Source organism: Vicugna pacos, chromosome 4 (genome assembly GCF_048564905.1).
Source record: "Vicugna pacos chromosome 4, VicPac4, whole genome shotgun sequence".
NCBI classification, from domain to species: domain Eukaryota; kingdom Metazoa; phylum Chordata; class Mammalia; order Artiodactyla; family Camelidae; genus Vicugna; species Vicugna pacos.
Genome location: NC_132990.1, coordinates 25,440,419 through 25,467,485, shown reverse-complemented (window position 1 = coordinate 25,467,485; position 27,067 = coordinate 25,440,419). Strand labels below are relative to the sequence as shown.

Genomic DNA, 27,067 nt, shown 5'->3' with positions numbered 1-27,067 from the left:
TTATTATTTAATAATTAACCTTCTTTTGCATAAAGCATCTTTGAATTAATAATTAATAAACCTCCTGATTAAGTGAAACTTTAAAGGTGATGGTGTGGGTGAGGGAAACAATAAATAATTTAAAATAGAAACTCTATTCACTGAGGATTTCCATGACACTAACTCCTAATAAAATCAATTCCTAAGATTCTTGTTTGAATAAGATAGTCCCGACTCGGCTAATTTTGAACAGATTCTAAGATGATGAAAGGTTAATATTAGGTGTATTTAAGCTTCTCGTTGGGACATGTTAAATATTCTTGGTATTAGTATAATTTAGAGCTCCTAACAAAAAAGGACTTTACATTAGGCTTTAAATGTTTAAAATAATATGTGATAATCTTATTTGAGGTTAGGGTAGTGATTCCTTAATTTCTGTCCTGTAAGAGAGTCAGAGTTACATAATTTAGCTATCAATTTTTTTAAATTAAATTTAAGACCTCTGACTTTTAGGAAGTGCATACATACATGCCTTTCAGTTATATGACTTTTTTCTATAAAGCTTAAATAATGTTCTAGTGATTTTTCCAAGTATTTTCCTTCAAAAAACAGGAAATTACTTTTTTCTCCCCATAGTAATCAAATTTAAAACACCACGGGCAAATTAGTTTAGAAATTTAGTTTGTTAAAGTTGCGTGTCTATAGCGAGTTTTACATTTCCAACAGTACAGACTCTTTGACAGACCTGATCATGTGCATCTCCTTACGGAAATGCACACATACAAGTAATTTTAATTCTTTACTGTATATGCACCTACCAACATGAAATTCGGTTATCTAGAAAATTCAGATACATTTTATATTAAAACAGTTATGCCCAGAATTACAAAAGCAAACAGAAGGTGAAGTAAGGAAGGTAAGATTCTCCTTCAAAAAAGCTTTGAGTGAAGGGGTGAGACTGAAAAGGTCCGAACGCCTGAGAAAGAAATGAAGGTAAAGTTTTTACTGTGTATGTTCTTAGGATGAGGTTCCATAAACTTTCGGGAATGAGATCCTTGTTCCTGGCCCAACGCAAACGAGATTGCTTCAGAAAAACAAGGATGGGGACCACCTAGTTTCCCTCAAAAATCTGCCTAAGGGGAGACACCTAAGATTTGGATCATGGATGCCTACACTACACTCAGATATTCTTGCGAGTAGAATCAACATTGTCTTTGTCTTTCAGAATAAGGGTCTGTTTATTCACATGCCGGTCCTCCATTGTTATAAACTGGGGCTTTTGTTAAATGCCGAGTAATTAGCTTTGGGAACAAAAGAAGGAAGGTAAGAAAATGTTCTGCTTTGCTAGACTTAGCAAACAGGCTGATGTACTAACAGTCCCCTATGATGACAACGGCTCTCACTGGAACCAAGAAACCATTAAACTGTAAACAGAAAAATCAACACAGGCAAATGCATCTTTTCACTTGTCTTTTTTTAATTACAGCTAACAGTGACCCTCAAGGGAATATCTTAGAAGGTATGGTTTAAGTTCTCCCCGGTTTCTTCATTTCTCCAGCTAGCCCCAAAGAAATAGACTTTTGGGGAGTGGAGGAGCTTTTGGGGGTGGGGTGCTTAAAAAGAGTAATCCTTCAATATTCATACTTCCCCCTTACCTCTTAGATTAGTGAATTTTTATATTATTAAATTATCTGCCAGAGAGCAAATAAAAGGGCCTCTGAATGAGTAAAATGTAGCCTTACTGAACAAGCAAAACGGTCAAGTTAAAACTGGGATATATGTGGGACATAGAAACATATAAAAATCAAAGATATTCAAGGTCATCCTGGTACCTTCAAGTTACTCCTAATAGCAATTTCTGAAGCCCATGCTTCTTAATGTATAATTTAATAAACTCAGTAAAATGAAGCTAGATGGATACACATTGTTCATGAACTAAATAAACATTACTGACCATTAATTATAAGTATCAGAAAATAAAATTTTCTGTTTGTTTGTTTTTAAATGGAGGCTAATTTAACCTGTAAAATTTAAGTTTTCCAGGGGACATGGAGATGGAGCCCTTCAGCCTCTTCATTTTCCTTTCCGAGATAAGGCTACAGGACAGGAAAGTTAAAGGGCTTCTCCCAGGTTAGACATGGTCTGTCATGTCAACACTAAAACCACACTTCCTGACTCCTATTCCCCGCTTCTCACCCACCACACCAGTTGGCCTGTCTTTGTTTTCATGTGCAGCTCAGGAAAATTTAAGGCTAAAATGTTTATAACTCTTCAGAATTTCCTTTGTTATATCCCTGATTCCACTGAGATCTTTTAAAGTTAAAATTTTCAGAAAAGAACATGGTTTTTTTCCCTTATGATTTTGTTGGATAAAATTTAAGGTTACAGTAAACATAATTTTATCTTTGTATTATCTAGTAGAATAATTTATCTGGATATTAGCCTCCGATTAGCAATAAAATAAGCAAATGAACGAATGAATGAATGACAAAAGACAGACCTTGGAAGGTTGTTTTTTTTTTAATTTAAGAACTAACCAAAGAGCTCAACATTATTTTGACTGAAACTTCCTTTAAATGTGTTTCCTTTCCAGCTAGCATATGTGAAAAGTGACCTCTTATCCATTTACATACCTACCCAGAAGTCACGTGATGGGGTTTTGCGTCAGGCTGTCAATTATGATAACAGACACAATAAGAACAGCCCAAGTGTTGATAGGCTGCTTCCTGACTTTATTGAAAAGTTTGTTGATAGTCTGCTTGTGTCCTTTCAATTGCTTGCCTTTAATAAAAGACTACCTTTCCAGCAGTTTTAATGTACCTAGATCTGGCTTTGCTACTTGTCAGGACAAATATTATAAAGAGATTTCAATTACTATCTTCGATTAAAAAAAAAATCCTACAAAGGCAAAGTCTTTAAAAGACCATCTGCTATAACAGAAATTTTCAATGCAACGTGAAGTCTGTTCAAATTCTAGTTTCGGAATTACATCAAGAAAAGTGTTGAAAATATTTTGGTATAAAGTAGCCCAGTGATTGAAATTGAAATAATAGCATTATGCAGTCATGCAAGAGATGTAACATGCGGAAGCTCAGGCACCAAAAAAATCCATGCAACTGTGATACGTAATGCAAGGACTTGAGTTGATCAGGCCATTTATTCATTAGCTCTAATTATAAGCAGCATATATGGTCAGGAGATTCTAATTTTGAGATTACGAAAATAAGTCTTATAGCTTAAAAACTCGAGCTTACTTTGACTTTGCTGTCTCAGGGAAGGCAAAAATGACCTCCCATTCACTCCATCTCAAATCTCAAATCTATATTGAAGTTTACTATGCACTTCAATAGCTGGTTCGAGCAGTAATCTTTTATTTCCAAACAAGAAAGTTATTAGCTATAAACTTTCATCTCCATCTTGCAATGTGTTTTTTTTGTACGTTGTATTGATGTATAATAGTAAGGACTTATACTTTTATTACGACCTTACACTCAAGGATAATGGTGATAATCAAATTAACCAGGCCCTTATAGATCATCAAACTTTCTATGACAACGAAGAAAAAAGGCCTGCAATTTAGCAAATTCATTATGAGGCTGATCTGATAAGAAATTGGTGCTAATTCAGGTAAGCTGTCTCACAGTCGCCATTTATACTACAATTGTTAAACTGGATTATAAAATGACTTCTCTATTTTCTAAGCAACACCCAACACTCTGTTATATAATTTCCAGATTCTCAGGGAGACAAAACTTGGGAAATGTCACTTCTTCCTCGCCTATCATAACGAATGTGCACGGTGTGTTGAGGAAGTGTGAGGAGGAAAGGAAACACCACATTTTATTCAATTTCTATGACGTTATTAAGCCAGAGAGGAGGTCCTTGAAAGCACTTCTGAAAAAGTTCCAAATCATAAAAAGACATTTCTCAGCAGAGACTAAAGAGTTCAGTTTGCCCAAGACCCACCAGTTCTCCAAGCCACCACACCACCTTCCAATAGAAAAGTTAAAGAAGAATGAAGTCCCAGTTGAAGTTCTGATTTTAAGGCTTCCCCCGTGCCAACAGTGGATGCATTAAATAAGCCAATCATTCCAAAGACAATCCAGTTCCAGACCCTGAACAACACTCGAGACTGTGTTAAGAGATAAAGGAAAATTTTAAAGTCCTGATCGGCTGGCACGAACTGATGCTCATGACTAATTAGAGAGGACTGTTTTTAATGGATTAAATAACTGATTTAATTAAATCTTTTTGAAATAGTCTTCATGATTATGTGATTTTAGTTTTTAGATTCAAATAAGATATCATATTTATGATGATAGGGAAATGCCCGCGTTAGAAAAATCTGTGATTTCAAAGCAGTTGGCAACCAGTATTAATCAGTAATAACTATTAGAAAAAAGGGCACAGAAATGTTTAATTACTAATAATAACTGCATGTGTACCAAGTTAATGGTTATAAAAGTAAATACTTTTACTAATCAGATTTGCCAAAATGAATGTATTACCAGTGGTGTACAGGGTTAATTTTAATATTTTCCATCTCAGTTTAAGAAGCCAGTATCCTCGTGTGTTAGAAATGACAATATCGAAAGCTCTGCTTTGGTGTCCTTTTGCGGAAAAATTATTTATAAGACAGTCACGAAATTATTCACCAATCTTAAATTTATTGTTAACTCTAATTTATGTAGGCTCTATTAAAGTTCTTTTCTAAGAAACAATAGCACTCAACAATGCACATCAATACTTTTCATAACCTAAAAGGACAAATCTTTATAAAGCAGCCGCCAATAAACTGAAGAATATACCTGGTGACAATATTTATTCTCAAGGGGTCATGTATATTAAAGGCTATGGGGAATGTTTAAAAGAACTCTCTCAGACTAAAACCATTGCCTTTCTAATTTTGAATTTCTCCTAGCTAATATAAAATGATTGATTACCTTTATTTCATGTACCCCTTGATTCTCCTTTTCATTCATCACTGAGTACTTTAAACCAAATGCATTTAAAACCTGCTGCTAGAAGAGTGGTCTCTTTTAAATCTTTGTAAAGTAATGAAAGGACACAGTAAATCAATCTCATTTCTGCTGCAGGAAAGAATAACCTCTACTCTACTGCAGTCATTTAAACTGTTTCTGCCCCTCTGTTCCTGGACAGTACACAGAAAATTTTGTCTCTAGGCTTCTTTTAAGATCGGAAAGGATTAAAGTAATTTGAAGTCTTTAACTAGAGCCTTAGTTTAGTAAACTACATGTATAGTGTGAAATGCATATATACTCATTTTCTGCATGTCTCAAGTCATAGCTTACTATGAACTTGGCATACTGGGCTTTAATTCAAAAAGTAGCACTGATTCTTTCATTATACAGAGGACAAATTATATGTCTGTATGGTATCTAAAGCTGAACATTATCTTTTTAGCTATGAAGCTTATATAATTTTTTTCTTCCAAGGAATACATATAAATTCCATAAATATCAACCACATTTGACTGAACAAATTCTATTTATAGTGTGAGGGGTCTTCACCTGACATTGTCTGCTTTAGTAACAAGTGGAGGCCTTTGATAAAAAATTGTTTATAGTTTTGGAACTCTTGTGTGTGTGTGTGTATAAAATAAAATGTGCTTAAAACTATCCACATTAAGACCAGTATTTTCCTGACGCTTGCTAAGTTTTCTTGTTTTATCCCTAGCTATGTTAAAGGAGGGGTAACTTTCATATAATGAACTTTTGTGAGCATAGTTACATGAGGATCTAATGATAGTCCTATGTGATACATTTAAAAAATTCAAGCTACAAGAGGTTAGGACAGAAGGATGGGAAGATTGTTCCTAAATATATCAAAGTGGTTGTAATATTCTAAATTGTTTGGGGCAAAAGGTTTAAATAATGGAAGCACAATTCTATGAATTAAAAACTAACTGAAAACTAGAGACACATCATAAAGAATAAAGCCGATCCCCCGGCAAGAATACGTCTGAACGTGCGTGGAAGGACTCGTAGGAGAACAAGTTTCTAAACCTATAAATCCTGCATGTGTTTTTAAAACACGCAACGAACCCAGACATTTGTCAAATAGAACCATACTATAGCAATTATAACACATTTCATATTATAGCAATTTCAGAGGTGAAAAAAGGCAACATTTCAGAAAATTATGTTAAAAAGCCAATGGCTGGCAAAACCACTAATTATTATTTGGTATTTTCAGAACTGTGTACAGATGTTTTGAGTTAGTTCTCACTCTTGTTTTGTTTTGCTTCTTATTTTCTAAACCTGGCAAAATGTAAAGTATCTTGAATCAGCTATCATCTTTATGATTTTCTCTGAACTCTGTGTGTGGTGAACTTTATTATAAGCGGTCTGCCACCCTGGCCTGCAACTGGACAGGATTCGAAAATTCGGCACAAGGCACAGACAGGGGTGATAAAACGAGGTGGACAGATCTAGAACAAAAGAAGCTAACGTGGGTACCGGTGCAGGCTAACTACAGCTGTGAAAACTCACACATTCGCACACACGACTCAGAAGTGAAGAGCAAGTTAATTCATACCAGCTCTTTCCGATTCACTATAGACTACTTTTCCCTATGTAATATTTTGCACACTGTTAATTTCAAACTGCTCTGCTATCAAAACTTGAGAGCAGCAAACATATGCATCATAAAACATTTAAATTCTGAAGTGCTGAGAATTATTTCTGTCATCCTGTAACTAGAATCATGGGATTTCTGTATTTGTATGGTCCATGCTTTTGACTGTGGCTAATTTGTTTATAAGCCACCATTAATCCTGGCTGTATATTTTCACAGTTTGGGTAAACACTTCATTTGCATTAAATTTACAGCATTAATGAGATGTGAAATTTAAAATGCTCCTTGAAACATAAATGATGTAAGAAAGCAGAACCAAAAAAAGTGTTTTATCACATCTGAAATCAGTAAACTAATTTGAACCTATTAAAAAAGAAAGAATGCATCGCCTGAGATTTTAGCTTCATAACTCATCTTCTTCGACTAAAATACCAAAATGAGGAGTAAAACATCTGGAAAATGTGAAAGAGCTAAAAATGCACAAACTGTGGAGTGTTTCTGTGCTAATCGGCTTTTAAATCAGTTTATCATTTTTGTCTTTGGAAGCTATAGGCTAGGGAGTTCTCGATAGCCAGTAAGGCTGAGAGAAGCATACTCTTTGGCTGAAACACTACTCATGGATGTTATCAATATATGCTACAGAGATGGAAGAAGTCTTGAGCCAATTTGAGAAACCCTGTTTAGAGAGGCAAGAAACAAAGGATAAATGAGAAAATATTCTGGAGAATGAAACGATCAATTTCGCTCTCAGAAGCCCCGTGAGCCCCGTTCTGAGTCCAGATCTGAGAGGCAGCATGGAGAACAGCACCAATGCAAAAGCGTGGCTACACCATCACACCTGGGGGAAACTTGCCCACCTGTTGCTGATGTAGGAAGGATGGGTCTCTTGGGCTTAGTCCCACATATCGATTGGCTTGAGATGTGCCTGAGGCTGTGTAGGCTGATTAAGGAAGAACAAAAACAAAGATAAAAATTGTGAACTATCAGAATGAACACCCTGTCCATGTAAAAGAAACCCAGAGAGAAGTGGGACTTGCAATTAAAAAAAAAAAAAGGTGTCTCTATTTTCCTTCCCTTCTGTCTGAGTGAATACCAACTGATCTAAAAGAAATGCTAGCTGGCCTCAAGCTAACTGGTTTATCCCCCTCCCCAAAAATGGGTCCAAGTAAACCATCTCCCCTCCTTCGGTGTGGGCATCTCACACTTACATGCTCTGGCTACAGTCTGGCAGTAGTACCAAGGGTGGGCTAAAGAGAAGGGTCCTTTCATAGAGGAATCTTTTTACCAGATACTAGTGGTCTAATAATGGGATAACCAATGATGGTCTGTGATTCTAAATGTAAAAGCAGACTGAAAGTTTGTCAGGAAACAGTGGCAGCTTTTAATGATGGTACTGAAGCAGCTGTGCCTCATCAAGCTACAGGATGAAAAATGTCTTCCTGCAAAGTCTTACTAAAACGAAAATCCAGTATTAGGAACGTGACGGAGAGGGTTATTTTTATTATAGCATATAGAATGAACTTGCTCAATATTTTATATGTGAAAATGACCTTAAGTTTGATAGAAATGTTTTTGAAAAAAAAAATTATTTCTTTTCCAGAAGCACAAAAAGTTATTTTTTGTGTGATTGGTCCATGAAGGGAGTTGATGACACCTTTTAAATACTTGGCCACCAGGTAGCAAGTACATATCATAAATACTCCTTAAATTATTGTGGTCTCACCTGGCAAGTATTTTTTGTACAGGTACTTTCTGGAATTTTCCAAAGAAAACATCTCCCTAGGCCTAAAGACTTATATTTCTTTTCACAAGGAAAGGATGAATGTATCTTCTCAGTACTAAGCAATCCCATGGCTCCATGCGGGAATAAACAAAAAAACTGTTTTTTCACTGTTTTTCTTACATTTAGAGGTCGGCAGAAAGCTAAAATATTTGGTTTAAAACCATCAGGTGAATGAGGAATCCAAACATTAATTTGTAAAAAGCTTTTTTTAAAAAACGAATACATTAATTCTGCCATGTTCATTTGATTCACTCAGGCTTTCTAAGGTCCACTTTTTAAAACAGTGAAGATGTTCACAATTCAACTTTTAATTATTCCTGAATAAAGGGCGCAGGCACAGGTAGCCATAGCAGCCAGTGGCCCCTGTCCGATCCCCAGACCTCAGGGGAAGAGCCTCGCCCTCAGAGGTGGGCACCAAGTATGTGCTGCTCTTTCTTTTCAACCATGAGAAAGAGGTTTCCTTGGCCTCTGTATTTGCTTTAATTTTACTGACTTACCAGTTCAAGGACCAATTTCTCATTATCAGCAGTGCTGAGGGAGCTGCAGCTATAACTCTGTTTATAAGAAAGGAACATGACTCACTATATTGCTTTTATGCAGGAGTGGAAATTGAACTGGTGCAGCCATCATTATACAACCAAGATGGTCCTTTCGAATATTTTATGACTTTATTAGTCAACTACATCGCTTTTGGATCAACCTGTATGTGAGTATCAGAACAATTCGTTAACAAACTGGCTGCCAGTGCTCCCATAAGTGAGCAGTGATCCTTTCGGTCTGATCTTCCCTTGGATCTCATCTATTTCTGTCACTCTAAGAGTAGGTACCAGAAGTTTCTGGAACTTTCAACTACTTAAAAAAAAATCTTTGTTTACGAATTTGCTTTTATTTAAATTGCTGACTTGTTTGCTCAAAGATGCTAAGACATCGACTTTCAAAGTTTGGATGTAGTATTTTAGTGACTGTAATATACATAGCTAACCTATAGAACAAAAGAATTTTTCATATTCCTTGACCAGGTCTCATCCATCTGTGCATTCAGGGAAGCATTCACTAGTGGAGGGCCAGCTCCCCACAAAACAGTTACTAAGCATTAATGATCACTGATGGGAATTACAAGGTTATATGATTTCATTAGTCAATGGGGCCTCATGAATTTTGAGAAGGAAATGCTGAATTCACTGTACACTCAAAATATTGTCCATTTTCCTTACAGGGTTCCTTCCTAGTCTTTCAGAAGTCATACACAAAATAGAGCATCTTTCCAATGGCCAAGAAAGAAAGAGCCAGGGGTGACTCTTATTCTGTAATTTTACACAGGAATTTCCAGAGCACGAGGATTTTCTTGCTCTAAAAAAAGAAAACTGAAGCTCTGGATTTAAGATGTAAGTATCACGGACAAGAAACATGCTAATCCTTCTTGACTGAAACTTCATGCACTCCACTTTACCAATCTGGGCACACCAGCTCCAGCTCTAGAAAGCTGGCAGTTTGGGTGAAGCCAACTGAAAAAATGAGTAATAATTCCTTGTGTACTTAGAGCACTCTAAACAAAGAAGCAAAGCAATCATCTGGGTTACTGGGATGTGCTATGCAAATTCACTGCTACATCTCTGACATTTAAAATGTTATGGTCATGCTAAAAACCTAAAACCTGACGTAGCATGACAGGCTAAATAATCAAAAAAATCTTTTAAAAAAGTTGCAGGCAGCAGAGGTGCAGGTAGCTTACATGTGCCTGACACTAAGCTTTGAAATGTTTTCTTCACCCAACACTGGGTGACTGTTTCTCACAATGACATAACCTACAGTGATGTAAACATGCAATTATCTTACAGAGGTATTGAGTCAGTCTGCCTTGCAAAGGGGCTTGATTTCTACAGGAATGCCCCAATAACTAACAATTATCTAATCTCTCTTTGGGTGATATAAAAACCTTGTACACTGCGTTATGTTATTTAGTGCATTTTCGATGTATACCTTGAACAAGCAGGCATGACGTGTTATTTTTGTCAGAGCTATCTACTCAAACAAAGAAGCTTCTCCCTTTTCAAATCTGATGCGCTGAGTGGAATTTGATAAGAGAGAGCGCTTGAGAGCCAGGCCACATTCATGCCTGCAAGTTCCACATAAATGAGAAATCTCCATCTGGTCCAGTAGCTGGAAACGTTGCTGTGTTTTCCACCTTGGATCAGATATCCAGTGGCGCCTCTGATGGACATTTCTCATTTCCTACAGAAATACTTACTGGTTGCTGTAGGTGAAGCTGCCTCACCTTCAGTGGATGTAGTGATGGGTTTAGTATCTGTCATGGTCAGGGTCACAGGTCGCACTGCACTGGGATGGGGAGAGGGTGCCAAGACAGGAGTGAAATGGCCAGGCACTTTCCCTACCACTTGACCACTGCTGTTAGGCTACAAAACAAAAACAGAATGCCGGGTGAAACAATCCAAAAGGCAGTCATCTTGTCCAACAGCTCCACTCAGCACACTCGGCGGAGCGGACCTTGCACACTGTGTGTAACCACCGCACCAGCCCTCTCCGATCTGAGTCAGAGAGGCTCATCAGTGGTTAGTAGTAGTGGGGAGAGGTAGCATTTAAAAGAAAGTCTTCATCTTGAGAGCACTTTCTATAGGTTTAGTCATCTTGACAACACCCCAGAGAGTCAGGTAGAACTGATCCATTTAGTAGGACAGAAAACTCAAGTGAGACTTCAGTGCTTAGCCCAAGGATAAACCGGAAGTCATTACTGAGCTAGTAAGAGTTAAACCGGTGTTTCCTTCTTTTCTGCTCTTCATTTTATACAAGGAGTCAGTTTTGGCTTTCAGAACACAATTTTTACCTACATGATGATGCGCTGAGACAAGGAAGACAAGAATTTCTAGGAGACCAAACGTATCAGACTCAACAATCTCCATCATTTAGAGTCAAGGGCCATTCATTCTCCTGCACACAAAAATTCTAGCTCTCGCTCACATATAGGTGCACTCAAACACATCAGGCAATTCATATTCCAGGATCTCCACTAAACTTTTGATGATTTCCTAATATAGGCAGATAGAATGATACTTAAAGCCTTTACAATTTCAGGGCCCACACAATGATATAAGAGGCTCAGCTAGGTCTGACCTTGTACCTACAATAAGAGATTTCGAAAGTAAATTAAAATGAGCCAAAGTGAAGCAGAGGGCAATCAAATCTACACTGTTATTTGAGTTGCTCTTCCATTGTTGGGCATGGAGAGTGACACAGAACGTTGCTTGTTGACATTTGTGGGAATTAACTGAGAAAATCCCCTGGGCAATGATAGAAAAGATATTACTATCTGAGTTTTAGCCCCAGGTATAAAAATAGCGCCCATGATAGGAGACAATTCTAAGGGTGCACTGTTTGAAGAAATACTGGAGCGTCTTTTTCTAAACAGAGAACACTATTTTTAATTACACTCATGTTGGAATTCTCCACTACATAATGTACATAACAATTTGTTTGGAGGGTAGTCTCCACAAATTTTTAGTCTTTATAATCTGTTTAAAGGCAAAGAAAGCAATAAAACAGAATACTGATCTAAACACTTGCACATAAATTACAAGTAGACTTTTCTTTAAAGAAAAAGATGAACAGCTAATAACACTTAAATATTAGCGAAATGAACTAAGTCTTGGTTGGGTTCCTCAGAGGCCACATTATTCATTCTAAAAAGAAAATGAACTTTTTGAAAATCCTGACTATTCATCATGAGCAAATTATTTAACTTTAAGCCAGGAAAATTGACCAGGTTTCTCACCCTGATGAAACCTACTAGATTATAGGCTATAGAACCCCCTTCGACTATCTTTAGACTAATTTTATTTAACATATTCCATTAAATAGCAAGACTGTCTCACTCTAATCTGTGCAGCAACAATGCAATCAATCTCCAAATTGCTGTGGGAGGACAAGGCATCTCAGTTGCTCAACATATTGATCAAAATCCGTTCAGTGCTGGAGGACACTGGGAAGGAACAGTTGACTACAGGTGAACAAGTACTCAGTTTTCCCCCACTTTTAGAGCCAAAAAAAGGTGACTATTAGGAGTCCTATTTTAAAATTCAAATTAATTGATTCTGAATTGGAGTTAAAAATCAAAGCAGACATAATGTTCCTGGAAAAACAATGCTGCAGTTTACAATAAAGATCCATTTTTTTTCTTTCAAGGTGAAAAGGTGGTTTCTAAAGACCATCAGCTTCTGGTTATCTGACCACTGCAAGAGACTGTTTGGTGTGTCTCACCCAAGAAAGAAGAATGATCCGATTTTATCCCTGGTGGTACACTCAATGGCACAAAGCTTTCCTGTGTGCTATGTTCAACACAACAGTTTGACAGTACCTACCTGAGGGCATGGGACAGGAGAATGACAATAATGCCAAGAAAACGCTGCCACCTTGTATGATAGCCCTTTCCCCACCCTGCAAGCTTTGTCTACTGGAACTGAATCGGCAAAAGCCAACACACGTTTCTCTCATTGCTTTAAAAAAAGCAAAGGTGACAAAGAAGGAATTCTCTAGTCAATATAGACACCTTGTCTGCAATTCAGGGTCAGAAGAATGGAAGGGTTATTGCTTTTCGGTGTTCTACTAGTTCCAGCAGACCGGACGAAGCGATACTAGAAGGTTTCTCTTTTAATGCTGCCGGGAGAGGAACGTTCATACTGGATGTGCAAAGAGAGACATCTTATCTGAAGATAAGGCTGAACAGCATTAGGGAAGGATTATCCTACTTAGCACATTGCTCCTATTATACAAAATCTTGAGAGGGAATCTTTTTTTTTAATTGAGATGAGAGTGAGATGCTTCTCAGAGGCTGGATCTTTACCTTGAAAATACGACGAAAAACTGAGAACAATATAGGCAGATTATCACCTAATATGCCCTCTTAACTTATAAAGAAACTGAAATATACGTAAAACAAGCACTGAATAATTAAAGAAATGCGGAACACTAAGGGCCTGATTTTAATTTGCATAATTTTTCCCCTAACAGTGCCTAATTAAGACATCAGTTTAAAAAAAAAATCCAATGGAACTCTAAGATTTTCCACACTGAATTAACGTTACGGACTTTTAATGCATGTCTTAATTAGACTTTGTTATTCATGGAAATTCTACACAAATTAAAATCAGACCTCGTGTGCACTGTTCCCAGCTGAGCCCAGCAAAATGCTCTGTGGAACTGAGTTTTGAACCCATGCTCTGACAACAAATTTTATTTCTAAACTAATATACCAAAATCCCCCTGTTTTACTTAACTAATTGTCCTTCCAGTCATTAAAAGTGCTACACCATTTGAACATTTTCTTGTAAAATACAAATAGTTTACCTATAAATTCAAAAGTCAAGAATGGTGTACTTAGTTTAGTATTACTAAATTATTGTTATTATTATGGAGCTAAAAGTCCAGGTAACTTAATTTTAAGTAATCCAAACAGTGCTGGATACGTTGTTATTCAAAATAAAACTTTCCGAAGGGACAATTTTGCTCCATTTTAACAATTCAATTAAGACCAAAGGGATTTTTTTCCGGCTGTTTCTTTGTTCATTCCAAATTAATATGCACATAGTACTGACTGGCATTTTCGTAACTGAACAGCACTAATGACTGAACGCTTATGAAAACCCCTCAGAGCATTAAAAGGTACAAGAAGTGGACAGGTGTCTTAGAGGTAAAGCAGCAAGCCAAGTACCAGATCCTAAGATGGAAATTACATTACAGATTTTGGCCATTATGATCATTGACAGACCCAGCTTTGGCACAGACTGTCTGCTTGATTGTGGAAAATCCTCTTACACCAAATCCTTCTGCAATGACCTCTCTATAGGAGAAATCACATGTTTAGGGAGTGAAGAAGGCACATGAGTCACGACACTTACACAAAGAATCCGTAAAGCCACTGCACAGTGTTTACCAATGGTAATGTCACTGGTAATGTCACTCATTATGAAACGTAGTCATGTCTGAGCAAAGAATTTTGAAGTAGTCATCAAACACTGGAAATGTTTACATTACCAAAGCTTATTTTAATACCTAATAGTTGGTCTATAAATACAACCGTAAGTTCTTTTGTGTGTGTTTATTTTAGCTCATACCTTGCTTCTGCCTGAAATCAGCACTTTGTCTCTGTGTCAGACCCGGTATTTCGGAGGTGTGAACGCCAGCTCAGAACTTTTTTGTCAGTGTACTTTCTGCATCAACTTTCTTTTCAGTCCATGAAAATCCCAAAACATCAAACCAAGAGCATCTTCACAAATGTGCCCCTCTGGGGCACCACACTTCCTACCTGTCGTTCAGCCACCTTTCAATAAACACTTACTGAGTCACCAAGAAACTTCCTGAAGATGGATTTCAAAAGCTTGATGTTCTGCCAGACACACTGTCTGAGTAAACTCCATGGCTTACGCTTAGCCCTGTGCCACCTCCCTTAGGCTCTAATCACGCGTTCTCTCTCATTTTTACCTGGCTGGTTTGCGGACTGGATGGGTCATAAGAAGGTACATAGTTCTTCAGAGTATCCTGAGGGTTCAGGTGGGGAGGATATCTGATTGTTGGATGAGAGAAGTAGCTCGATGGGGCTGGAGGAAGAATAGCTTGTGTTGGAAATGGCAACGGTGAGGGTGGAGGTGGAGTTCGAGTTGAGATGACTGTAGAAGACAGAAGGGGAAAGATTGAGCTAAGCATTTTCTCCGTCTGATTTAACCAAACTCTCTCAAATAAGTTAGTCTTCTACTCTTATTTGCAATGCCAGAATTGGTAAGCACACACGGACACAAGTCCAGTCTAGAGAACTAACACTCTTACTTTCTCCATCTATGAATGATTACAAAAAGAAGTTTCCCTTTTATAGGTTCAGTCAATATGTCATAAAAACGTTTCTTTGAGGAAGAGTTACCTCCCATAGAATGCATTCTGTGATTGAAACGTCTTTGTCTCCTAAGTCCAGGCCAAGTTACAGTAATTGGAGAACAGGGGACTCACAAATTTTCTATCAAAATTCAAAATAGAAGTGTAATCCAATTTTAAATAAATATTTTCCCGATACGTCCTAGCTAGTGGTTGTTTAGAAGAGAAGCCAATAATTAATAAACAAGAATGTCCTAAGTAATTCCCTGATAATTGTATAAATGTTTATGGATATTTAAACGTAAATCTGGGACTTTTTTTTTAATGGAAAGTTTCCTCTCAAAACCAAAAGAGCTTAGTTCTATAACTATTTTTCTTCCTAATCTAACTTTTACTACATGTAGTTTAAAAGATATTATTGAGATAAGACCAAGAATGAAACCCACAGAAATGCAAATTTAAACATTCACATAGGCATATTAACTTACCCGTAAGTCACATATTTTATAAAGGGAAAAAATAGCTCAAATATATACAACGTGGATAATGCTTAATTGTATTGTAATTTATCAACATTGGTATGATCATAATTTATTATTTAGATTTTGAAATACAATTCTTAAGTTTAAAAAATGGGGAAACAATTTGACTGTATAATCATTATATCTAGAATGTTGAATTTGTACTTTATGTAAGTGCAATTTAAAAGTCCCATCCAGTATATGTAGAAGTGAAGATGAAATGTCTGTTTCTATTTAATATTTTGATCTGAATCATAGGAAATTACATATGATAAATGTTTAGTGTCTTATGAGACAACTTAGCAAACAATATGAAAAATAAAATTCTTTCCATGACCTATAAATGAAATCATCTGCAATGACTTAACTCCAACTTTGTAATTATGTGCAAAAAAAAAAAAAGACACAAAACTTTTAAGGGGTATTACTTATCTTCCCCCCCCCCCAAAAAGACACAAAATTTTAAGGGGTATTACTTATCTTCCCCAAAGAAAGCTTTTTCAGAAGATTGAAGAAATTAAAAATGTGTATCATAGAAGAATCGTAAAATCAGTCACAACTTTGATCCCTGAATGTCTGGGAACCCAGAATTCTCTGGGTTGTTGCCATAGTACAGATTTCTGGGCCTAACCACGGACTTACTAGATGAGGACTTCCAGGGGTGAGGCATCAAAAGTGCACTTTAAATAAGCATCCCCTGTAATCTTTCCACACACTGAAGGTTGAGCATCCATCAAAGGGATGCATTTCAGAGAACAATTACATATTTCTTAAAATGAAACTCCCTATTGAAATATTTTACTTAAGAAGTATACATATCTGAAAGTATAATTTAACAAAATGTAAACACCTAAATTAAGTTGCGCATCTTCTGACTTAGTGTCAAAGGGCTCTCCATCTCAGTTCCACTTAACCACGGTCTTTACTTACATCTGTACGCAGACCCTTGAAGGATAGATGCATAGCACCGTCTTGGGTCCTCTGAGCTTTGAGATCTTTTGGCATCAGCAGTTTTGGAAGAGATCTCTTTTGATCTGAACTGTCACATATCAAATCAGAGTTCAAATCTCTGGCTCCCAAGTACTGTGCTCACATAAGCCCTGGCTGGCCTGATATAAACTAGGCAGGATGCAGAATTTCCGATGGAAGTCAAGCGGCTACTTCATCAATAAAAGACACCTGCCTGGTCTTTCAAAGAAAGACAAGCAAAATACAAGGCAAAAAATGTTTCCCCTTTTTAATGAGATAATTCATACATGCATATGTACATATGTGTATGTACATGTATTTCTTGCCTACATTATTGCAAAGTTTTCCTAATTGTCTTCTTTCCTTCAGTCTTGCTCCTTCCAATACATCCTTTATAGTCTCACATGAATAATTTTTTAAAATATCATTTTAATCATGAAACTGCTAAAAATCTTTCAATGGCTCCCTACTGCTTCAGGAATACAATTCCCCAAAGGTCACAGGTTTGTAAGGTTTTTGAGTGCTTTAAGATTCAGTCCTGCCTCACTTCTTGGTCTCACCTCTGGCCACTCTCTCCTACTCAGGCCACATTTTGAGATTTATGGATCGTTCAACACGCGGCAGTTCCTTGCTGCAGGGACCTCTACTGCAATGGTACATGCTGTTGGCTCTGCCTGAAATGACCTTACCCGGCTTGTTCCTGCTTATTAAGGTGAACCCACTCTCCAAACTTGAGTTGAGAACACACCTCCTCCAGGCATCTAATCCTCATCCAAGTACCTAATCCTGTTCATGCTTGATGCCTGGCTGACGATGTGCCCCCCCCCCCACTATACCATGAGCTCTTTAAGGACAGAAACTGTCTCATGCCGAGGTTTCTGCCACAGGCTCTAATATGTTACATACTGAACAAACATGTAGTAAAGGACAAAGGTGGAAGGCTTATCTAGATCTCTCATGGTTCATTACATAAAAGTGTACTGTTAATTTTTTCCAAATGTTAGAAAGATGAGTATTTTAATCAGATGTCACAATAAAAGGATGATTTGACTTCTAGGTTAACTTTGCCCAAATACTCAACATGAGAAATGTATGAACTAGTTACTGATTTTTTTCACCTATCTTAGCAGTATAAAAAAAGTAAAATATTTTATATACCACATTGGACTTGTATATTCTTCTCTTAATTTTATAATTGTCTTAATGATAGCACTGAAGGCCTTGCATTTCTTAAGCGTAGTGACAATATGTATCAACATACATCTATAGACCAAAGCTAAGAACTTTATCATAAACAGACATTATATCTCCTGAATAATAAAGGCTTAAAAACTAGATTCAAATTTTTTGAAGAATAAGGAACTGCCTCACCAAAAATTTAAAGCAGTAGGAGTATCACTATAAACATATTCTTTTTATATATAAAACTTTTCCACCTAAAATTCAGGCTACTCCTCTCCAGGGTTTAAGAGTAACAGGTAGAAAGTATGCAGTATTGTGAATGAATTATATCTCTTTTTAATTTTGAAAGAGGATTTAATGTTGATTGTTCCTTAAAGTACAAATGTGAAATATTGGATTTTTTCCTCTTTAAATTATGATATTAGACAGAATACCAAGTGCACCAGCACCCAGGAAGGATTTATGCAAATAAAATAATTGTCAAAGAAAAGTACCTCTTTTATATTTCTGATTAATTTCACTTCCAAATAAGTAGTTAAAATATTGGGTTTTGTGTAGAAAATAACATTGCTAGAAACAGTGTCTATATATCTTAATGCCTCTGGAAATAATCTAAACTCAGCAACATACTTGAAATTCCACCTCTCTCTTAGTAAAATACATAGAATTCAGGCCAATTTGGAAGCTACAATTAAGATAACTATGTATTTTCTCATTTCTATAACTGTAATCTTTCCAATACAGGCAATTAAAAAATACATTATGTAGAAGCTATTTAACTGTATGATTTTTTAAATCTTTCCCATATGTTGATAATTTTTTTGTGGGGGGGGATCAGATGGTGACCCTCCCTCTTTTGGTTGAACAAACAGGTCACCCTGGCTTTAATCTTAAAGTCTTGCTCCATCCCTGAGGGTCCAGGCTCTACAAACAAGAAGGGGGTTTCTCCTCTATGCTTGGAACTCCTCACCACTGTGTGCAACTCCAGGTATTCCGGGATGGTGGTGCTGGGGGAAAGTGCTCAGTCTTGGGGAGGAATCTTGTGGAGATGTAGAGCTGAACAATGGCTTTTCAGGCTTCTTCATAGTAGTCGGAGAAGACATATCTGCGGAGGAAGAGAGGAAAACCGAGCTTTATGACTTCACTTTACAACTTTTACTAGGTTCACAATAACCTAGGAAGAGATCTCACTTTCCAACTTTCTGTTATTTTTGTCCCTTTGGCTCTATAACGAAATACATACTGAGGGTCAATATGTACCCAGCTCTGAAATATCTGTCAGAATCCATCTCCATTGACGCTAACCCGAGGCTTCGTTAAAAGTATCGTCAGAGTTGTTTCTACTACTGAATAAATTTTGAACTTCTGAACAACAAAATATCACATTGCCTTTGGTCCCAATCAAAGTCTCTTCCACCTCAACATTTCATTCTGAGACTTACACAATTCGGGGGTTTGTCTCCTGACCTGCTGACTATGCTGTGGAACAAAACAGGAAAACCTGGAGCAAACGTGAAAAACAACCTTTGAGTATCCCTGATTTAACATCTTTTCCGGAAGACTCATCACTTGTTTAGCAAAACACACATTCCTCAATTTGCTCATTCTGCAAATATGTACCAGGTTCCTTTATCTGCCAGGTAAAGGGAGGGTGTTACGAAAAATAGAAGTTGCTGTTCTAGGGATATTCGCTGGCAGTAAGGAGAAAAGTGATAAGCAGAAAGTGGCTACCCACAGTCAGGGAGGAGGAAGTGTGTTGCGAGCACGGGCCCTGTGGTGTTTGCTGCTGCTTCTCAGCCTTGCTGCATGGGGCGGGGACCACTTCAGCTCCCCCAGGTTAAGAAGGGTGCCCCAGGGGCGCCGTGTTTCAAAATGTGGATGGGGATGACACTCCCACAAGCAGTCTGTGGAGTGGTGAAGGTCAGAGATGAGGGAGGGAGCGAAGAGCTGGCAGAACCCACGCCATGAGAGGACACGGGCTTCATGAATGAATGTCTGAATGCTCATCCTGAGAAGAAAACACTATTGACGCAAAAAAATACGATCATAGTTACAGTGTAGAGCAATCCCTCCAGAAACTACATGGAGGACGATGAATTAGCTGAAATAAAGATACAATCCTGCATACCACGTAAGAAGATAGATTAATTAATACATTCATTCCATAGGCATGTATTGAAGGTCTAATTTATGCCAGACACTGATCTAGCTGGGGGAACACGATGTGGCTTTAGACTCCATAAAACTCAAAATCTAGAGAGCGGATACAGACAAGTTAAAAAGGAATTATAAAACAGTGTAAAAAGTGCTATGCTAGGACAAGTATTCAGGGCTTCATTCATTCATTCATTCATTCATTCACAAATATTTAATACTGCCGAAAGATAAATCATGAGAGTTTGAAATAAGAGTGGAGACAGAGCCAAAGCAATAATAGATACTTTAACAGAATTAACCCAGTTCAATTAATAACTGATGTAGAAAGTCATTATCCTGGGTAACTAAGAGACTATTCCATACAGTTAACTGGAACAGGGAATTCAAGAGAAAACTCCAGTTGTTACAGAGAGATGTGCCCTTTTGTCAACCCCTTGAGTAATGTTGATTTATTTATGGAGCCTTATAAGTTTACAGTAAAATGTTCCAAAAATCACATGAGCTATGGTGTCTATATTTCTATTACCAAAAATTTTAAATATATACACAGGTAGACAGAACGGTAATGGATTCTTCTCAGGTACTCATCACCTAGCTTCTTCAATTTTCAATTATTTCACCTTTACCCTATCTACACTCCCTCCCCCTGTATTATTTTTAAGCAAATCCCAGGCATCATATAATTTCACCTATAAATATTTCAGTTGTAGCTCTAAAAGAGATGAAAGATAAAACCCCAAAACTTTATCACCTAAAACTATAAACAATTTGCATTTTTGATTAAGAATTTTTTTTGACATGAGAAAAAGACTTCATGGTGCTATGACATAAGAAACTAGGCATCATTTTTTACCACTTTAAAAACTACCTAAGCTCTGGTAAAGGCACCCAATAAAATTAAATAATATGTTTTCAGCATACAGGCATGTAAAGAATGGACATGCTACTGTAATAATAGTGGATATCACTGTCTACAAAAAAATGACAGGTGTATTCGTAGCCATAAGCTACAATTTGCCTCTCCTTTTTTTTTTTTTTTTTTTTTTAATAACAGAGGTACTGGGATTGAACCGAGGACCTCGTGTGTGCTGAGCGTGCCCTCTACCACTGAGTTATACCCACTGCTCCCCAATCCCTTATAAGCTACAATTTGTGACTGACTGGCCGTCACTAACTTATCAGAACTTACCAGAACTTTGGTGAGTCAGTGAGCCATATTCTTATCTTTTTCAAAAAGAAAAAACAAAAGACAGAAACTATTCATGAAACCACAGCTATTAATGCTGCTACCAAAAAAAGAGAGAAATTTTAAAAACCATTTAGAAAATAGACAAAGGAAGTTCATTTCAGCTAAGTTGCCTTGAAAATGCCAAAAATAACACTTGATTTCACTTAAGAGCTATGTAATTTTAAAAGGTACTACTACAAATATAGGTTTTGGCCGCTGTAAGTTAATCACAGACACATAGATTGTTAGAGGTGGAAAGAACCTCTATTCCATCCCTGTTTTATAGATGATGTAATAAGTTTCCATTCCAAATTTTTAATTTAAAATTAACTCTTAGAAAAAGAAACTGGTAAGTTTCTATTGACACTCTTATGCTTACCTGTGCTTAAATATAAATCTCAAATTAAATTAACTTGGTAGAAAAAATCAATCTCTAAAGACTTCACAGCATAACTAGGGAAGCACATACTGCATATGATTTAAAAACAATTAAATATGATCAGAGTTTGGAAATCAGAATGAGTGTCATTCTAGTTATGTCATTTCTGGAGAAGATCAAGAATCAAGCAAGGCTATTGCAAATACTACAACTATTTCAGAATTTTCATTAAAACCAGGCGAAGTCACATGAGTCTCTTTTCATAAAGGGCACATAAATCATGACTGTTTGTACAGAGAAGTTCAACAATATAGGTGATTATGTAATTTTTGAGAAATAAAGCCTCCGCAATTTCTTAGTCGAAATGATACACTTGGCTTTACTGGGTAATTATTATAGGTCCACTTATTTTTCTAGTTCTCTTTAGGCAAACACTGGAAAAGAATGGAACCTTCATGTTCGAAACACACAGAGGAATTACAGAGGCCAACACAGCAGAAACAAAATAAAATTCAGTCTTCCAGTTGGAAAGGGAACAACAAATTGCCTTCTCCTTAAACAACATAGTAACTTAAAATAAGTAAAAATAGGAATGGGAAGGTCCACTGTCCATACTGAAACAATTTTTTTTTTTAAGAAACAGAAAAAGAACAGTAGTATTGGAAAGTAGGCTTAATTTTGCTTTTGTTTTCCTACTAAATGAAATTAATCTTGAGCTCATTAATCAATAGAGATAAACTGTTCTACAGCACGCACGGGGCACAGTGCTGAGTATGTACAGGGACAGGGTACGTACTCCCCTCAAAGAACAAAAAACTCTCTGGTCGGAAGAAGGAAAAAATAAATTAAAGGTCAGTCATCTGGAAGAAGCAAGGGTAGAGTTTCTAGCTATTATGTTTTAAGCATGAATCAAACTAGCATTGTTTTTATTTTATTTTTATTTTGAATGTCTGCAGTCCAGTAGACCTCATGCCAAACTCAAAAACGGTATCATTTCTATTTTTAATGCACTTGTATGCTACAGAAAAAAAAAATGTTTGAGGAATGAATATATAGGAGAGATGGTTTTAAGTGACCTTTCCGGGGCAAAAAACAAATGTCATGCTTTTCACAGTCTAACTTCCCTCAAGCAGGAAGAATTATACATAAAAAGATTAAGCTGAAAAGAAGATGAATAATAATAAAGGTGAATAATATATAAATGTATAATAAGTTGAATGATAATACATACATATTTATGCCTAGGTTGAATAATACATGAAATAAAGAAGTTGAGGAGAGAAGCAAGATGATAAGAAAAGGATAAGCTGGTGTTTCTATTGGTGGGAAGGAGGTAGGAGCTGCTGGTGGCTGATGAGGAGGAAGCAAAGGACAGCGAGGGCTTGAAATCAGACAAAGAAATTCAAACTTGGTTTAGAAAGTAGCAGTTTAGAAATGGATTGATTTCAGAAAGCAAAACTTCCCAAAAGCTCTAGTTTTTTTCTATTCTTCACCTAGACCCATTTGTACCCGCTTTAAATCAAGAATTTCCTGCCCATTCTCTTTCTCAGGTCTTCCTCATCAAGGCTTATTTTAAAACAGTAGTTGGAAGTATCTCCCTCAAAAGATTTCTTCATTTTAAGATCTAGCATGGTACCACATTTTTACTTCAGTCTTTCCTTATCATTCTATTTTTTCCCCATTTAGGTGGGTTTCTGTTACTTTTTTTAATTGAAGTATAGTCAGTTTACAATGTTGTGTCAATTTTTGGCGTATAGCATAATGTCTCAGTCATACGTATACATACATATATTCCTTTGCATATTCTTTTTCATTATAGGTTACTACATGATATTAATATAGTTCCTTGTGCTATACAGAAGAAACTAGTTGTTTATTTTATATAGAGTAGTTAGCATCTGCAAATCTCAAACTCCCAATTTATCCCTTTCCACCCCCTTTCCCCTATGGTAAGCATAAGCTTGTTTTTTATATCTGTGAGTGTTTGTTTTGTAAATAAGTTCATTTGTGTATTTTTTTTTAGATCCCACATATGAGTGATATCATATGGTATTTTTCTTTCTTTCTGGCTGACTTCACATAGAATGACGATCTCTAGGTCCATCCATGTTGCTGCAAATAACTTTATTTTATTCCTTTTTAGGGCTGAGTATTATTCCATCATATACATATATATATATCACAACTTCTTTATCCAGTCATCTGTCGATGGACTTTTAGGTTGTTTCCATGTCTTGGCTATTGTAAATAGTGCTGCTGTGAACATTGGGGTGCATGTATCTTTTTGAATTAGAGTTTCCTCTGGATATATGCCCAGGAGTGGGATTGCTGGATCATATGGTAAGTCTATTTTTAGTTTTTTGAGGAATCTCTATACTGTTTTCTATAATGGCTGCACTGAATTACATTCCCACCAGCAGTGTAGGAGGGTTCCCTTTTCTTCACATCCTCTCCAGCATTTATCATTTTTGGACTTTTTAATGACCTGATTCTATTTTATTTAACCCCATTTGTTTAGGGCCTCCTGGAGGAGGAGGCCAGGAGGAATGTGTTTTTAGCTCTGTGCCTTTCCTGGCATATGATAGTCTCTTGGGCTAGAAAATTATGTCCTTCTGCCTTCTTATTCCATTTACTGAACAACAGATTATATCCACTGAACCAACTTGATTTATTTTTCTCTTTAAGAAGTCCCTCCTAAGGAACGTTGGAGGTCTAGATTTCCTTAATGACTCTGGGACTGTCTTATGATACTGGATGGCTTTTTCATTATTACTTTGTACTTCTTATAGCCATAGCATATAAAGTATGAAATGGCTGGCTACTGGCTTACTTTGTACAGAAGATGTGTATCAAGGACACAAATGTGGAGGCTGGAAGATCACGCTGCTTAGGAAGAGAATTTTTTTAAATGTAGGATGAAAAGAAGGCGGATGAGGCAGAGCAGACGCTGTGTCTAAGCAGTTTATCTTAGAATCTCTTGCATATGAAAGAAGCTCTATAGTGCAGCGATAACTGGTGGCAGAGGATGAGTGAGGTAACTACAGTCAGTGTACCTTAAATGCGTGGTGCCTGAGTAGAAAACACCAGAGGAGAAGGAGCTGAATGCAAAGCAGAGAGAAAAGGCCGTCAGTCACTGAGTTTCTACTAAGAGTGAGAAACGAAGGCAAGGCATAAAATTCAAGATATTAAACAAGACCACCTGCCTCCTGTCCTGGTGATGCTTACAGTTCAGCAGAGAGGACAGACATGAAACATGAAAATTCATTAAATAAGTGCAGGTGTGATACTTGTGGATTACAGAAATGATTCTTCTTAATGGCAAAAAATCAGAGAGGCTGTATTTTAAAGGAGATTCACATTGATGGAATTCTTCTTCAGTGTCTACACCCATGTTTAGATTTGTAATTGGACAATTAGCTCTGGCTTTAGAAACCAATTGTGTAAGTAAATACATAATAAAAGATCACCATGTAAGAAAAAGTTCAAAGAGGCTACTTAAATAAGACAAGTTGATTCAGTTAGACTTAAGCTTACCTTTACAGAAGTATTTTGCGAAAGCAAGTTATCGCCTAATTTTTACTAGCCATACTATAATTTTTTTTGGCACTTTGACATACCTACATCCTAAGCCCTGCTGTGTCATTCATTTCACAGCATCACTTCAAAGAGATAAAGGCTTAAGCAAATAAAGAGTTAGATCAACTCATCTCCCAGCAAGGTAATTTCATCTACAAAGGAAGAGCGTTGCCGTGAAACACAGCGTATGTACTCGACTCGTTGGCAGCTTGCACAAATGGCGCTCCAGATGTATATCTGTTCAAGTCAGCCCAAGGCAACAATTTTGATCAATTCTAATGTGATAAAATGCTGCAGGGAAAGTGTGCAGAAACGTGTTTACGTCAGCCCTTAATTAAACTGTTGTTCACTTCCAAAGAACCTTAGGAAACACTAATGAGACACGAGTTTTGGCAATTTCTTCATCAAAGCAAAGACCCCTTCCTCAGTCTGTAGCAGCCTGTCATCCAAGTCGCTCCCGGGATAAATGTCACATGGCACTCCAATCAGTTAGCCACCTGTTAGCAGAACTTCACTGAAGTCAACCAGTGATCGAGGGCAAGCTCAAACAGCCACCTTAACACCTGCCTGTCTGGGACACCTGCTCCTTTTTCACAGACAGTAGAGCAATATGTTAGCTTGTGCAATATGTTTCAGTAGATTAAGGTTACAAATCGAATTTCTATCGCCTACATAGAAAATACATCATTTTCTTTAGGAAAAAAAATCCTGTTCTTCTTCCCTATAGGACAATTATGGTTTAGAACTATTTCACGTCAGTTATGTAGAAGCCACACAAGGATTCTTGAACTTCTACAAAGCTATTATTTTCAGCATTGCATAACACTGAATCAAAATATATTAACTGCGCCATCCCTATGATTTAGAAAAACATATTTCTACCTAGTTAACAAAGAAACAAGTTGCCCCCAAAATCTTTTAAAATTCCAATCCTTTTGCACATTCCTAAGTTGTCTTTCTTATGTTACACGCCGTACTTGTAAACAAGTCTAAACGAACCCTCTAGATAAAAGTCACCACTTGCCGACTTCCCTTGTTTTCCAGTATTTAATGTTAAGGTCTATTTTATTAGTAGGTGCTTTAAAATCTCTAATCATTGTTAAAACCATCTTTTTTTTTTTAACATAATCAAACTGCTGAACAGATGTTACAGGATTCTTTTTTGCAGAAGAAAACTCAAGGTGCAATGAAACACTGGCCCTTTGGCACGAGCACGGTACAGACCAAAGAAGCAAAGCACATCTGTGGGAACATTCAGCTTAGAGAGTCCGATGCCTGGATTCGACAAGGTTTTATTACAACTGACAAGTCTTACTAAGTTAATACCCTTCACAATTTTCTAGGTTTCTTTATTTTTTACAGGTTTTGGACATTCATAGATTTTTAAAGAGTCTTACAGATTTATAAAAAAAAAATACTCTGGACATAGAACGTCTCTTCAGAGACCAAGCTCGTTGTTGGAAGAAGCAACGGTGCTCAACATATTCATTACTCTGTTGAAACTCTGTCAAGCAACACAAAACACAGAGTGAAAGAAAAATGAACATTAGCTCAACTGGGGAATTTCTGCTTTCCATTAAAATGTTGGGGTGAAAGCTGGAAGACAACACGAACAAGGAATCACCCATCTGTATAAAATAATAATGCTATTTATACTGAATGAGATAATGAATGAGAGGCCACCAAATCTGGTGTGTGGGATGAGTTTAGGAGCTGGAAATCAGATACTTTTACTTCAGGCCATAAATCTGGACTCAGTCCTGAGACAAGGAAATGGCTTGGGCCCTGTGCCCAGAGGACCAGGAGAAGGCAGGGAGAAT

General features: G+C 36.9%; 1 protein-coding gene across 6 annotated transcripts in view; it reads right to left on the bottom strand.

The window, feature by feature from the left end:
- The window catches only part of NFIB (nuclear factor I B), a 229,239-nt gene that overhangs the window by 22,782 nt on the left and 179,390 nt on the right, over window positions 1–27,067 (bottom strand). For 3 of the 6 annotated variants that reach the window (XM_072959422.1, XM_072959419.1, XM_072959421.1), the window contains exons 7-10: window positions 18,878–19,012; window positions 14,852–15,036; window positions 10,608–10,773; window positions 7,434–7,516 (exon numbers count right to left, since the gene is read on the bottom strand). In XM_072959422.1, coding sequence (XP_072815523.1) covers window positions 7,434–7,516; window positions 10,608–10,773; window positions 14,852–15,036; window positions 18,878–19,012 — 569 coding nt within the window. The remainder of the gene's footprint in view (window positions 1–7,433; window positions 7,517–10,607; window positions 10,774–14,851; window positions 15,037–18,877; window positions 19,013–27,067) is intronic. The other 3 variants (XM_072959420.1, XM_072959423.1, XM_072959424.1) reach the window with 2 other exon arrangements.